Below are 14,313 nucleotides of genomic sequence, written 5' to 3'. Positions count from 1 at the left end.
GCTTTCGTATTCGTGACTTTTTTGGAATTGCATTATTAGGCCTTTAATTTGAAATTAACATCCCGGTAATCGGTGTAGATGCAAAAGTTGAGACTAACAGTAAATTAGGAAAAAACAGGGTGGGAAAACTATTTCCAAACAAAGCGCATTTCTTTTAATTGTTTTGCACCTGGCTGATATTTGCACAAGGCTTGTAATTGTTTCGTTTCATATTGTGATTAATATTGCATGACATTGTAGCTTTATTGTATAGTTTTGGTAGATTTGTAAGCAAGTGTTTGTTACCTAACAAGACCACGATTTTAGCTCATTTGCATCGCCAACGTAGGTGCGCGTCGTTCACAAGTGATTAACATTCATTGCATTCATTTAACTTCGCTAGCTCTGCGGGTTTGTTAAATGTTGAACTGTTAAAATCCGTATTGCAGTAAATAATTCTAAGCATGTGTAAAAGCTAACTTACATACGAGCATTACATGTAAGCTATAATTTCTAATTATATTTATTGTATCATTATAAATATGATGTTTCTATGCTAACTGTGGTTTATTTAAAGAGTTTGCATGATGTAAATAGGCTTACCTACATCAATCAGAGATTGTCATTGAGTTCAGACAAAAATAGTTGGAATTCAGGAGTGAAATGTAAACAGTGATTCATTCGCATTGTATGGTTTACACATGATTTTGGCTATCGAGAGCAGTTTTTAAATGATATTTTCAAATGAGAAATCCTGCATAGTATGCCTTTAAAACTGGCCCATAACAAATATGTAGGCAATGTTTTTAATTCTGAAGAAAGAAAATAAAATAAAAATATTGGAACAACTTACTCTTATTGATGAGATTTGTTCAAACTCAATTTTTGAAAAAGTGATAGTCCAGCTCTGCACCTCCTGCAAAAGAGCATCTTGTGAGAAACATCTCCTTCTCCTGGTCTTCCATTGAAGTTGTAGAATGTATTGGCATCGTGGTTTGTTATGCATGTGGCTGTATGAACATGTCAAAATGTACGAGTAAGGTGAAATACAGTGAACAAAGGAACACATTGTTTCTCAGATGAAATAACTTTTAACATTAATTAACATCAATATAAGTTGAGTGTCTCAATGGATTTTTGACAATCAGAATTTAGTAGAAAGATTGATGAAAATAAAGAGTAGGTAGCAATAGCATGCAAACCTGTTACGAGTTTCATGGAGAAGCATGCTTTCAAGGATCTCCAACACTGTATTTCAGAGCAGTGGACTGTCGGATAAAGTGAATTGTCTGCATCTGTGCAATCTAGTAGGTCATGTTGAATTGCCTGCATGCACCAATCATGGACATCTATATAGTGTATAGTGATATAAGGCATTGCATTGCTGCCCCATTGCATGCCATGAGATGTGATGAGTTAGCCATACAGTCTTCAGGTGCATGTGTGACGTTTGAATCCATCATCAGTTTTACATCATGATAAATGTAAATAATAAACCAGGCCTCTTAAACTGCTACAGGCAACAACTCAAATAGGATTTTATCAATCAGATTTCATACCACTAATTTTTAATCTTTTTCAATTAAAACTGAAACATTTACTGAATACAGAAACATAACATACATTCTGTTCTAGTGAAGTAAAAAGTAAATAAATTTTGACATGAATAATTTAAAAAACATTTCCCCCTCCTCTTTTATTCATGAAACAAAATAACGTAGTATGGTAAGCTGACGCTACCCCTTTTGCTCTCTTGAGATAACCAGATGCTTAAGAGGAAAACTTAAATTTTACATACAATATTATTTTCCGGTTTGATTTAATGGTTAGATGTTGTAGAAGTTGTGACGATTTTTATGATTAATGTATACTTTGTTGGTGTTCTGACATACATTTGAATGAGTGCAATCCATACTGCATGACATATAAGCATACACAATAAAAGAAATGTGGATTCTCCAAAAGGCAGTTTACGTACCAGGAAAACCAAAACAAAGCACAAAATAGAGAGAAGTCCAATATAACCCAGCACAGCCCAGAACCCCACTGCTGATCCTAAATCACATTCTAGAATGATCTTTTCTTTGAAGTTCTTCATGTTCTTGGTGGGGAATGGAGGGGATATTGTTAACCAAAGCACACAAATAAGGACCTGTATGAGAGTGAAAGCAAGAACACTCAGTCTCTGCTGCAGAGGCCCAAACCACTTCATGACATTACTGCCTGGAAGTGTAGCCCTGAAGGCCATTAACACCACTATTGTTTTCCCCAGAACACACGAGATGCAGAGGACAAAGGTGATCCCAAACGCAGTGTGGCGCAGCATACAGGACCACTCAGAGGGCCGGCCAATGAAGGTAAGAGAGCAAAGGAAACACAGTTTCAATGAAAAGAGCAGCAGGAAACTCAGCTCTGAGTTGTTTGCCCTTGTGATAGCATTGTGCCTGTACCAAAAGATAATGATTGCTACTGTTGTTGTAAAGCAAACTCCAAGAATGAAAAACACAGCAGGCAGGTATCCCAAAATCCTCTGAGAAAAGATGCTGTGATTGCCATCTTCAGTAAACCTGTTTTCCAATACGCATGAGCTATATCCACTTGTATCTAAAAAAAAAAAAAAAAAAAAAAAAATTAAATGAGGAATATTTAATATATTTCCATATATACTTAAATCAGTCACAATATTAGGTAACATAATTATTATATTTAAAATGTCATCTTTTTAACTGATGTAATATTTGTCTATTAAAATGATCTAAATTGTAAGATAAAATAAGCTTTCTCTGTTTCTAATAAGTGGCACTTTATCATTGCTTTAGTGAGGCTATATAATTATGCATGCATCCTGAGCTCAACCAGATAACATTTGACTTGATTAGGAATACAGATAAAATGCCTAATTACCAAAATGCATAACCTCACCTCTTTTCTTACTTATTTCTCCAAGAGGACATGTTATACAGTCAAAGCAGCTCCCAGGTTTTCGGTTGCTTATGGTCTGCTCTTTGCAAACTGACATTGGCACCTTTCAGGGATGTAATACTTTCATTATTACATACAGAAGTAGCACGTTGTAGTCTGTTACTTGTGTATGCAGTCTTCTTTTAACAGCATGTATGTATATAAAATAATGTGAATAGTTTTACTTTTGTAGATTTGTATACGTACTGCTTCTGCATACGTTATGTGACATAGCTCAGGAGGTAAGACCGATTGTCTGGCAGTCGGAGGGTTGCCGGTTCAAACCCCGCCCTGGGCGTGTCGAAGTGTCCTTGAGCAAGACACTTAACCCCTAACTGCTCTGGCGAATGAGAGGCATCAATTGTAAAGCGCTTTGGATAAAAGCGCTATATAAATGCAGTCCATTTACCATTTACCATGTATGAATGGCTATTATTGGTTGGGACCTTAATAACCAAAAGCACCAGATCTCAATTGCCAAAATGTTTTGTAGGTACTTAAGGTGCTCTGAGTAAGATCACCTCATAATTGCCTCAAATGTTAATATGCTCTTTATTTTCTTATCGTCCCCAAACACGTTGTCCTTCATTTCAGGCATATAGGCCTAAACATTTACATTTATTATGCTGCAAGGGATCTACTTTTTTCTAAATGTGATGGCGTTGATTCTTGCTTTATGTGCATGAAACTATGAGTATATTAATTACTTGGATTGGCATGGTGGGTTGTAGAAGCCTGCGTACTGAAGGTTAATCTGATCATGCTAAAGCAGGCTGGAATATCGGCCCTACTGCTATACCCCCAAGTACTTAATTAAACCTCAGATCATGCTGCCAAAGAAAATAGATTACAGTGGACTGGTATTCAAGAATATAAATATGTATCTTTTGTGTTGACAGAATTCATAAACCTTTTTCTTGGGCATTTTTGTGATGCATAGATCAAGACAGAATACAAAGGCTGAAATTGGCTTAAGTAATGGCTTCATCTTAATTATTATGTAATTTGTAGGTATGTGTTTTTCACTTTACTTTAATAAGGACACAAAACTCTTACCTGTGGCTGAAAGCCATTCTTGTTTTGACAGATATGTAAAGTATGAACACTCTGTCCACTGTGGATAAAAACCAGGGTGTGCACCACATGTGCCATGGCAAGCACTGCCCTAAAGACATTTTTCAGGGCCTGGCATGGAGGCAGTGGAACACAAGTACACTGCAAAGTGGGACCAATTCTCAGACAGACAGAAAGGCTGCAGTCAAACACCGTGTCCCAGAAGGTTCTGAGGAATATGCTGTCAGGGGCGTCAGAGGGCCGCAGACTCAGTAAGAACTCTGTCAGGCCGGGGATGTGAGACTCAGTGATGGCAAATCCCATGGCTCCCTGCAGGAGCTCTGCTCTCTCCTCAGTTAATAGATCTCCACTTGTTATCCAGACCTCACTGCTGATCCACTGGATATTTGTGAGATTCATCCCCTCCGTGCTCTCTAAGAAATGGTGAAAGTATGACTTAGACATGAAGGCTAAAGCACCTTTGGAAGTGGAGCTTTTTATTGTCTGTGCAATTGCACATGTTTTATTTTTTGAGCAAGTTCTGCTGAATCGTTGAAGGTATTCCATGCAGATGCCCTCCTTTTTTGCTTGTCTGATAAATGCAGCTGATCCATCTTCAGAATATGTCCCCACACTGCAAACCATTCCCACCCACGTCCATCCAAAGTGTTTCATGAGATGTACCAGTGCAACGATTTGAAAGTAGTCACTAGGCACTGTTCTGAGAATGGTTGCAAGGTGGCATATCTGTGTAAAAAAATCAAAGTGAAAATAACATTAATACCACAGTTTCTTTTCATGTTGAAAAGCATGTGAATTTCCACATGTGTAGCAGCAGCATTGAATTTGACATATGCAAACATTCCGAATGTTTTCAAAAAGGGAACAAGCTGCCTAGCACCCACAGAATTAGAGTAGCAATATAATTGGTGGTGTACTTGAATGTTAGATACAATAGTTTGTACATAAATAACAAGTGAAATTTGCTGAGGCTGAAGTAAAATAGTTCCTCACCAGTGGTGTGTTAAAAGGGTTGATGATCTTTCTGATTTCTCCACTGGGCCCAGATGAGGAGTGTCCAATGAGGGCTTGCACTCTAGGAAAGGTACAGCTCTTTTCTAGCTGATTTTCCTGCAGCCCTGTGAGAGCTGCCAGTGTTGCTCTTAGCAGGTTTATGGTTCCACAGCTGTTATAGATCCTGTATCCCAGTGTGATTCCTGGGAGCAGCTCAGGGTTTCTGTGGATGTCCTCTATGACAAACTTCAACTCTCTGTAATGAAAATACACAACAACAAAGAACTACTATTTTGTTTTCATATTTTGTTCAGTAGACAACTGCAAAAATCTTTTGTTATGACTGGATGAAGACATCATGATGTCTTTCTCTTGTATTATTCTTAGGATGATTATGAATGCATTCTGAAGATAATTGTTTGATATCCCTCATGTTTGATATAATGAATTTCAAATCTGATAAACTAAAAAAAAAAACAAAAAAAAACAACAACACACAATTAACACTGAATACACAGGACACCAATGAGAACCTGAAACTACATGACTGGTTTATGGATTATATTGAATTTTAGATTAGATTATTTTGTTTTTAACCTGTAAAGGAAATGTTCCTCGGTCCTACTCACCCTTTGTATTCCATCTTTGGAGGTTTCATTACACATTGACATAAAGCAGTTGGGTATGAACTGTCAGTGAAGATTCTTCCTTCTGTAGTCCTTCCATTCTTAGATGTGTCAGTGTGTCCTTGCGTTTCCAGTAAGTTGAATGAAGGATACTGTGCCCTTGTCAGGAGAGCGAACAGAACAAGTCTGAGTAGTCTCATCTCAGAGTCTTGTCCCTTTCCGAAGCACGGTTCTGGAAAATTTTCTGCCTTTTATAGCCTCTCTTTTGCAGCACAGGTGTAAGGGCCATTTGATATTGTGAACACTGACCAATTCTCAGAGGTATTCTGGGTATTTCTCAGTGCCAGAAAAACAAACAACACCATTATCTTGTATAAGTTTAGACCTGCTCAGGGAGGGTCACTTTCAAGATGCATTTGCTCATTATGATTTTCTCTGAATTCTGTGCATAATCCACATCATCTTTATGTGAACAGATGTCTTCATATTTCACAGAGTAATTTTTTTAGTGAAATTATTTATTAATCAAGAGTATTAGGAAATGCGGTGCTTTTTATTATATATTGGTCAAGCTTGTGTTTATTGGGAGAAACCTTAATTTTGTAATGGCTGTACCTCATTTTTCACAGTTTAGGTTTTTGTTATTACAACTATCAATTCTGCATGACCCCTTCAATGACTGCAGATATTTGATGCTTTTCAGAATACAGTAAATTTGAGAATGATATGGAAAGGAGCAGGCCTTGCTTCTGTCACATGGCTAGGAATGAGTGAGGGTGTCTGAGGACTGTACTGCAAACCAGTCTCAGTGGACTACCACATGATCTGGCCCCTGTTGAGCAGCAGGTTTAACAAAGCACCAGGGAATGGTAAACCCCGCTTTGCTCTCCACGATGATGAAAGACAACCTGAGTGTTACAGTGACAATTGATTTGCAATCAGGGAAAAAGGCATATTTTTATAAGTATAAAAATATATGTGCATCACATTGCTGTGCTGCATATATTTAGTTAAATTGTCAGTATTTATTTTTTGTGAGAGAGAGTTGCAGAAATCATCACATCATTACCATATACAGAGATTCAAGATGTGCAGACCACAAAAACATAAATAAAAATAATTCAGATGATTTGTGAATAGTCAAAAATAAGGTTATAATGGTTCTGAACTCAAACCACAATTCCAATGGTCAGACTCAGTTTGGCATTTTTCTTACTTTTTATTTTTTTAATTTTTTTAGGGGGGGTTAACAAAGCCATGCATGTTCACAGTACAGCTGATGTACTAATTCAAATATTCAGCATGACTTTTGAAAAATAACTTAAAGCTTAAAGCATATTCACTATTGTGTGATTAGTAACACACCATCACAACAGGTTTTTTTTTTTTTTTTTGGTTATCCTTTGTGAAGATTATTTTTTTGGCCAATTCATACTTATATTTATATTTAAAACATTTATATGAAAATATAAGCAAAGCAGTTATTTTAATATATCCTAAATAAAGTCAGTCTTTATATTCTAAATGGTTATTAGAACAGAATGATTTGATAAAGCTTGTCCATAAAGCAATACGTTAGTTTTTCCCCTTTTTTCTCTCCAGAAATAAAATATAGAGAGAGATGTGGGCCAAACCATGGCTCAAAATTCTAGGTTAAAACTAATCTGTAGGTCTGGAAAACCACAAATTTGTAGGACTATAGTCATTTTGCCCAGGGAAAACCTCTATCTACAGGCTTCTGATTAAGTATAGGATCATTTTAGGTCTTTAAGTCTGTATATGGATCCTGATCATCTTATAAAAAAGTCATGCTGAGGCTGCATCCATCAGTGTCCTACGTACACGCTAAAATAGCTTATGCACCACCAGTGTCCGTGTTTCTGTAATGTTGGTCTTGTGGATACCTCTCCTGGACCGCCTGAAAAGAACTAAGTCTTTGGATTGGTGTGGATTCAGTCTACTTCAGAAACTTATTTAGATGGTGTACTGAACTCAGAAACAGAATAAGTTCTCCTGGTAATGTTCCCTTATCTCTTGTAGGCAGAAAAACAAAAATGAGCAATGGAAAAATCACACTTTTCTTTGCCATGAAAGCCCAAAAATTAAGCCTTAGACAGACAGCAACCTCATTTCAACTCCTATTACAGGCCAGTATACAAAATGCTTTCTTAACTGCCTGTCTGTTCTTCAGCATTGGAAGTGCTGCCATTTCTAATTTCTTACTTAAAAAAACCATAGGGGAATCTTAATAGGAGCAAACATCTCTGAATTTAAGTTAGGCATAAAAACTCTTCCACTCTGTAGTTCCTTTTGTAAATTTGTTTTAGCTCTTTTATTCGCATTACAGTGAAACTGTATTGGAAAAGAGCAGACCATGCTGTTTTGTGCCACAGATGTATATACATACATATAACATGCTGCCCAAAATTCATCATTAGCAGCCTGTCATTCAGATGTGTAGTCTTCTCCACACTGGAATTTCATAGAGGCAAATCATGTAAAAACCAGTTTGCTAATGGCAACTAATTTTTTGCCTGCAATAGCTTTAATATAACAGTTTCAGAATGTCATTTTTCATTAAAAATATGATTGTGTATTTAGCAGGATCTATATCAAAAGTGAAATAGTGATAGCACACATTTGCACACACATACACCCACACCTGAATAGTTTTTATTTTTTTATTTTACTGATGTTCAGATAATTATATTTGTTTGCTGTTATTTGGTAAATTTTATTCCTGTAAATGTTCATGTTGTGAAATAAAAGGTCTTGTACCATACAAGGATTTTTAATTGATGTGTCCCCGTGAAAAGAATCTCCTGTTTTGTTGACCTGTGGTGTTGGTATTGCAGCAGTCAGGCAATCTTTTAGTACCACGATCTCATAAATTGTAATGCACCTTCCCTCCACCAGATGGTGGCCTATCCCTTATTTTATTGTCTTGCAGAGAAATCAGTTTGCCGTTTTTGAACAGGATTCTTCTGTCTTGATATTCAACTCTTAGTAGTACAGGGTAGAAACTAGTAAATTAAACACAGTAACTAACAGCTGTTATGTTTAATATGGCAGAAAGACCTTTTATTTATTGTCTGACAATGGGAGATATAGACATTTAAAATGGAAAGACAGGCTGAAAGTGAGAGGCCGGATGAAAAGCAGATGGGGTAAATATAAATGCAGTAAACACGTTTCCTATTTCTATTGCAGAGACTGAAAGGTAGTTTTTCCAAATAAATGTTTTTTGGTGTTTTGTTCTGGTTTGCATAGTATAATATAGCATTTTGGTATGAAAATGCAGAATAGTAAACCAGAACTTGAAGCTAAAATAGCAAAGATCTCCACAGCTACAGTGAACTTTCCAGGTGAGCTGACATAAGCTGGTATAAAGGTGATCCAGACTGCACAGAATATGAGCATGCTGAATGTGATGAATTTGGCTTCATTGAAGTTATCAGGCAGCTTACGAGCCAGAAAAGCTAAAACAAAGCATAATATAGAGAGGAGCCCAATATAACCCAGCACAGCCCAGAACCCCACTGCTGATCCTACATCACACTCTAGAATGATCTTTTCTTTGTAGTGCTTCATGTTCTTGTTGGGGAATGGAGGGGATATTGTTAACCAAAGCACACAAATAAGGACCTGTATGAGAGTGAAAGCAAGAACACTCAGTCTCTGCTGCAGAGGCCCAAACCACTTCATCACATTACTGCCTGGAAGTGTAGCCCTGAAGGCCATTAACACCACTATTGTTTTCCCCAGAACACAGGAGATGCAGAGGACAAAGGTGATCCCAAACGCAGTGTGGCGCAGCATACAGGACCACTCAGAGGGCCGGCCGATGAAGGTAAGAGAGCAAAGGAAACACAGTTTCAATGAAAATAGCAGCAAGAAGCTCAGCTCTGAGTTGTTGGCTTTCACAATAGGTGTCTGTCTGTGATGAAATAAAACCACAGATACAATAATTGTTAGACATACTCCTAGTATGCAGAAGAAAACCAAAATAATCCCCATTATTTCTTTATATGTAAGAAATTCCATTTTTTTGATGACACATTTATCTCTTCTCTTGTTGGACCAGTAATCAGGTGGGCACTTCAAGCATTCAGTGGAGTCTGCATTTACATAAAGCAGAATTAGTATTTCAGTGAAACATTCAATTTTGGAATACTTGACCTACTACTTTTATTCCCATGATGTGTATTATACCTGGCATATTGCTAATTTCTCCCTCAGAACAGGGCACACAGTCATAGCAGCAGACAGGCCTCCCTCTCTGCACAGCCTTCCGAGTGCCTGGGGGACAGCTCTCACTGCACACTGACACAGGATTCTGACAAACATAGGGAGAGAGAGTCTCAGAGCTCATTAACTCTACAGAAGTATTGCATTAACAAACACCCTGCCGTGTGTTTCTACAATGATAATGGAAATAGCATGTCTCTTTGTAGTACTTTATTTTAAGTTATAGTTTAGGATGCACTCTCAAGAAAAAAAAGCATGAAAATGGTACAGATGCTTGTCACTGGGTTGGTACCCTATAGGTACATACATTTGTAACCCTAACCAGCCATACATTTATAAATGTTTTGCTTGTAAAATGCACTTATTGGTACCCAAGTATAAAATGATTGTACTTTCAGGGTAAATGTGCTAAATTTGTTCCGTAAAAACCAAACTGTATCTCCACTGTACCATTATTTCTGAAAGTGTATCATACATGTACAATGTATTATTATTATTATTATTATTATTATTATTATTAATAATAATAACAACAACAACAACAACAACAACAACAACAACAACAACAACAACAACAACAACAACAACAACAACAACAACAACAACAACAACAACAACAACAACAACAACATTGTGTTTTGTGTAATGTGGTCTCATATTTTAAGCTGCTGTAGTTGTAGCCAAAGAGGCAATACTAGATGTATTACATTAAAAATATTTTATTGTAGATTGAAGGTTTATCCATTCTCAACAACCTAGGAAATGTGAATACAGTGCCCAGTTTTTCAGTTAAATAAATAGCAGGCAAATAAACTATTCAGTACATCTGACTATTTGGAGACTTGGGAGGAAATGCAGGAGCTGACCTTTGTACTGGCTCCTCCCCAAACAATGCTGACATTGTTCATTGTGAACTGGTGCTTTTTAAGCAGTGATGAATCATAGTAGCCAATCGTGACAATTTCCATGGTCCTGTCATTGGCACGTTGTAAATTTATGAGCTCATATCTGGCTGGTGAATCTCCATTGCTGTCAAAATACACTGTCTCCCCTGAATTAGTTGTGAAATTCACTGTTTGCAGATAATGTAAAACCTGTCAATATGAAACATAGGATATGCATTGGAATGCATACTGGGTTGATCTTTCATCTTTAGCCATTTGTCCACTTCTTGGAAACATTCAGAACAGTGAAAATGTGGCTGGAAAAACATGAGCCCTTGATTTTGTCAATTTGAATTTATTAAAAATCTAAAGAGGATAAATCCCGTAGTGATCAAGGTGACCGTTGTCATCTGTGGGTCTTATCAAGTTTAAGTATTTATGGTCGATGTAAATATGAAATGATTGAAATGTCTGCATACTGGAGATGTGCCTGTTCATGCACCTGCCTTACCTGCCATGGCTTTATGCTGTTGTCGTTTGCACAGCTGTTATTAGTGAAGGGGCCTTGGCTATGCTCACATGTGAGCAGGTTGTGCAGCGCGTGGGCCACTGCATACACAGCCTTGTACACATTGTTAGCGAACCTTAGTTCTGAAACATCTGCGAACTGGGTCTCCACATCTCTCAAATGCTCAGAGCCACTGCAGAGTCTCCTTCTGTCAGTCAAGCTATGTGGAGTCAAAGTGCAGTTGAACACATTTTCCCAGAATTCCCTGAGGAATGCGCTGTGAGGAAATTGAGAAGGATTAACCTCCTGTAGAAACTGCCCCAGCCCAGGGATCTGTGCCCTGCTGACCACAAAGCCCAAGGCTCCAATTAGAGCCGTGTAGCCCTCGCTGTCAGTGAGAGAATTGTCAGTGATCCAGGCATCACTGCCGATCCACTGCAGGCCCGTGATGTTCTGTTTCTGCAGCTCTTCCACCAGCACCTTGACCTCCCTGTGTGTCATAAAGGCCATGATCACCTTTGAGGTGGAATGTTTTATAACCTCAACGACTCTGAGCAGTGCATGGCGAGGCCCTGATTTCAGAAAGGCCACTGAGTACTCAACACATACTCCCACCTCCTGGGCTGCCTGCACAAAGGTTGCCATCCCATCGTTTCCATAGTCATTGTCACTGCTTATGGCCCCAACCCAAGTCCAGCCAAAGTGCTTCACCAGCTGTGCCAGTGCTCTGCTCTGGTGATAGTCACTGGGAATTGTTCTGAAGAATGAAGGGAACTCTTTTCTGTTGCTCAAGCATGCGCATGTTGCAAAGTGGCTGATCTGAGTTGACAAACAAGTATGTACATATGACCAAAGCAATATGTGAAGACAAATATATGTATAGCCTGAAATCGCATTATTTTTTTAAAACAAGTTTACAATTAAAATGTTTTACGTGCGTAAAAAAAACAGCAGGTTACAAAACAGGAAATCTTACCACTGGTATTTGAAACCTTCCAGTTATCATTGCGAATCCCATTGTTGGTGTGGATGCTGAGTGGCCTATTATGGCTTGGGCTGTATCTGTTTTAGAGCAGCTTTTGCTATGAATTACTTCCTCCTGGCCATTCACTAAAGCAATAGCAGATTTAAGTATGTTTGTATAGCCACAGGCATTGTAGATCTTATATCCCAGGGTAAAATTTGGGAGAATTTGAGGGTTTCGATTGATTTCTTCTATTGCAAAGATCATTGTGTGGGCAAATTGGAACTCCCTGAAATTTAAACTGAAAAGACAGAATATGTTTTGATATCTTCAAATTGAGCAATTTTTTCATACAGGTGAGCCATGAGACATCAATGTAAATTTATAAAATGATCTAGGAGTAAAGATTTATACTAGATTCAGTTTTTATCCAGAAGTGTATGCAGCTTATTCATGACAGCTGTAAATGTTCTCTGGCCCTAGAACTCCAGTCTTATGAGAGATTCATAAGAATGTGGGCGTTTAGGCAAGAACAGGCAATTAAAATCATGCAGCTTGTCATTTAGCCTATTAAAATATAGTTTAATGCCAGGAAGCGACCATTCCACTCTTGGATAGCATATTTCCAACTTGAAGCTTAATGGAAAGAACAGGCGAATGAACTCCTTGCTTGGCATCTTGTACTAAGTCTAACTTGAACAACATTGAGGGTCTTTGCTGCCTCTAAGACTTCTGGCATGCCAACTACAAATTAACAACTAATAACAGAGTGGATAAGAACACTGGGGATTTGTATGGGTGTGCACTGCACTAAGGAAACTATTTTAAAACAATGCTTGTAATAATATTGTGATATTTTAATAGGCACACAATGCAAGTTTCCTAGCTTTGATCATACATAAATCCTGGAAAGTAGTTGAAAGTTGTCAAAAATGCAATTTTTGTTAAAAATATGTATTTATCTTTTTAAGTAATCAGTTGTCTTATCAGGTCTGGAAATGTGAGTGTATAGTTTATAAATTAGTATTGTACAAAATGAACAGTGTCAGCACTTGGTAGAAAAGAGCATAAGCATGAACAAGCCATGTTTCGTTTTATTTTTGGTTCAGTTCCTTCTCCAGAGTGCCTCAATTTTAATTACACATTAACCTTTTAAATGTTACCTTAGGGTTGAATTAATGGAAAATGAAAATCTCATTGAAGACAAATCCTCACAAAATACGGGTAATTTTTTAGATTCACTCACTTGCTACATTTTGGGCCTTCTGGTAGCCTCTTAAAGGTGTGTATTATTCCGCTGGGTCCAGTGACAAAAGTGAAGATTCCCCCAATGATGAGGTCTCCGTCTTTGGCTAACTCCGGCTGCTCTGCTCTGCCCAGCAGTTTGCACATGGGTTCCTCCATCTGCATCCACTGCATTTTCAGGGCCAGCTCCAATAGCAGCAGCAGCAGCATCGCAGAACCTGAGCACTACACACTTAAGACAGCCCTGTTCTTGGCTGCTTTATATACATGGATCTGTGGAAGTCCTGCCTGCGCTTCTGTCAAATTGCTGATTCTCTGTGGTAATGGAAGCCAATTCCTCATGAGACGGGAAAGCATCACACATAACACATATTTGCCGGTGGTTGTTATTGCCTTGTTATGGAACCCCCCTACAGCCCCCTGTTTTTCCCTTATGGTCTCTTACAGTCGTAGTCATATGGAACCTGACACTGAAACATTTAGATATTCTTTGTTTCCAATATAAATCACATCTAATTTATGATAGTATTTAGGATAGTACAGTTCGCTAGTACATCTTCTTTATAAAGAACAGCACAGCAATGAGTGTAGTTACACAAGCTCTAAATAATGGATTATTTAGAGCTTGCGTATCCATAATTTCTTAATTATGCCATTATTAACTTTGCCCCAAATCCTAAATCACAAGAATGAAGTCATTAGAATCTGAAAGAAAATTAATTAAATTAAATTAAAATTATTGTTGAATTATAATTTTGTCCAGTTGTCATTTTACTGTGTATCTTTGCTAATATATCAATGAGATTAAAATATATCTTCTCAGTATCCAAA

The 14,313-nt window shown here is 37.6% G+C and overlaps 2 protein-coding genes across 2 annotated transcripts; both read right to left on the bottom strand.

The window, feature by feature from the left end:
• Nucleotides 1–2,073: 2,073 nt before the first annotated feature.
• On the bottom strand, nucleotides 2,074–5,882 carry LOC135236779 (extracellular calcium-sensing receptor-like). The gene is made up of 6 exons (XM_064303310.1): nucleotides 5,637–5,882; nucleotides 5,008–5,263; nucleotides 3,997–4,740; nucleotides 2,902–3,004; nucleotides 2,259–2,583; nucleotides 2,074–2,080 (listed from the first exon to the last, which is right to left on the bottom strand). Exons 1-6 carry the CDS (start codon nucleotides 5,831–5,833, stop codon nucleotides 2,074–2,076), a joined length of 1,632 nt encoding a protein of 543 aa, XP_064159380.1. The 5' UTR covers nucleotides 5,834–5,882.
• A 2,124-nt stretch (nucleotides 5,883–8,006) lies between these two features.
• LOC135236716 (extracellular calcium-sensing receptor-like) lies at nucleotides 8,007–13,786 on the bottom strand. The gene is made up of 6 exons (XM_064303213.1): nucleotides 13,484–13,786; nucleotides 12,250–12,538; nucleotides 11,277–12,092; nucleotides 10,748–10,975; nucleotides 9,846–9,969; nucleotides 8,007–9,751 (listed from the first exon to the last, which is right to left on the bottom strand). Exons 1-6 carry the CDS (start codon nucleotides 13,690–13,692, stop codon nucleotides 8,835–8,837), a joined length of 2,583 nt encoding a protein of 860 aa, XP_064159283.1. The 5' UTR covers nucleotides 13,693–13,786; the 3' UTR covers nucleotides 8,007–8,834.
• Nucleotides 13,787–14,313: the final 527 nt, after the last annotated feature.

This window comes from Anguilla rostrata, chromosome 12 (genome assembly GCF_018555375.3).
Source record: "Anguilla rostrata isolate EN2019 chromosome 12, ASM1855537v3, whole genome shotgun sequence".
Lineage (NCBI taxonomy): Eukaryota > Metazoa > Chordata > Actinopteri > Anguilliformes > Anguillidae > Anguilla > Anguilla rostrata.
The sequence above is the reverse complement of the archived record's forward strand: the minus strand, read 5'-3'. Positions and strand labels throughout refer to the sequence as shown.

Excerpts from the sequence above, each read along its gene's own strand:
- LOC135236779 (XM_064303310.1), bottom strand. The coding sequence starts at position 5,833 with ATGAGACTACTCAGACTTGTTCTGTTCGCTCTCCTGACAAGGGCACAG. Across the intron at positions 5,264-5,636 it reads CCAAAGATGGAATACAAAGG|AGAGTTGAAGTTTGTCATAG; the intron begins GTGAGTAGGACC and ends TTTTCATTACAG. Across the intron at positions 4,741-5,007 it reads ACCCTTTTAACACACCACTG|ATATGCCACCTTGCAACCAT; the intron begins GTGAGGAACTAT and ends TTTTTTACACAG.
- LOC135236716 (XM_064303213.1), bottom strand. The coding sequence starts at position 13,692 with ATGCTGCTGCTGCTGCTATTGGAGCTGGCCCTGAAAATGCAGTGGATG. Across the intron at positions 12,539-13,483 it reads GAAGGCCCAAAATGTAGCAA|TTTAAATTTCAGGGAGTTCC; the intron begins GTGAGTGAATCT and ends CTGTCTTTTCAG. Across the intron at positions 10,976-11,276 it reads ACAGCATAAAGCCATGGCAG|GTTTTACATTATCTGCAAAC; the intron begins GTAAGGCAGGTG and ends TCATATTGACAG.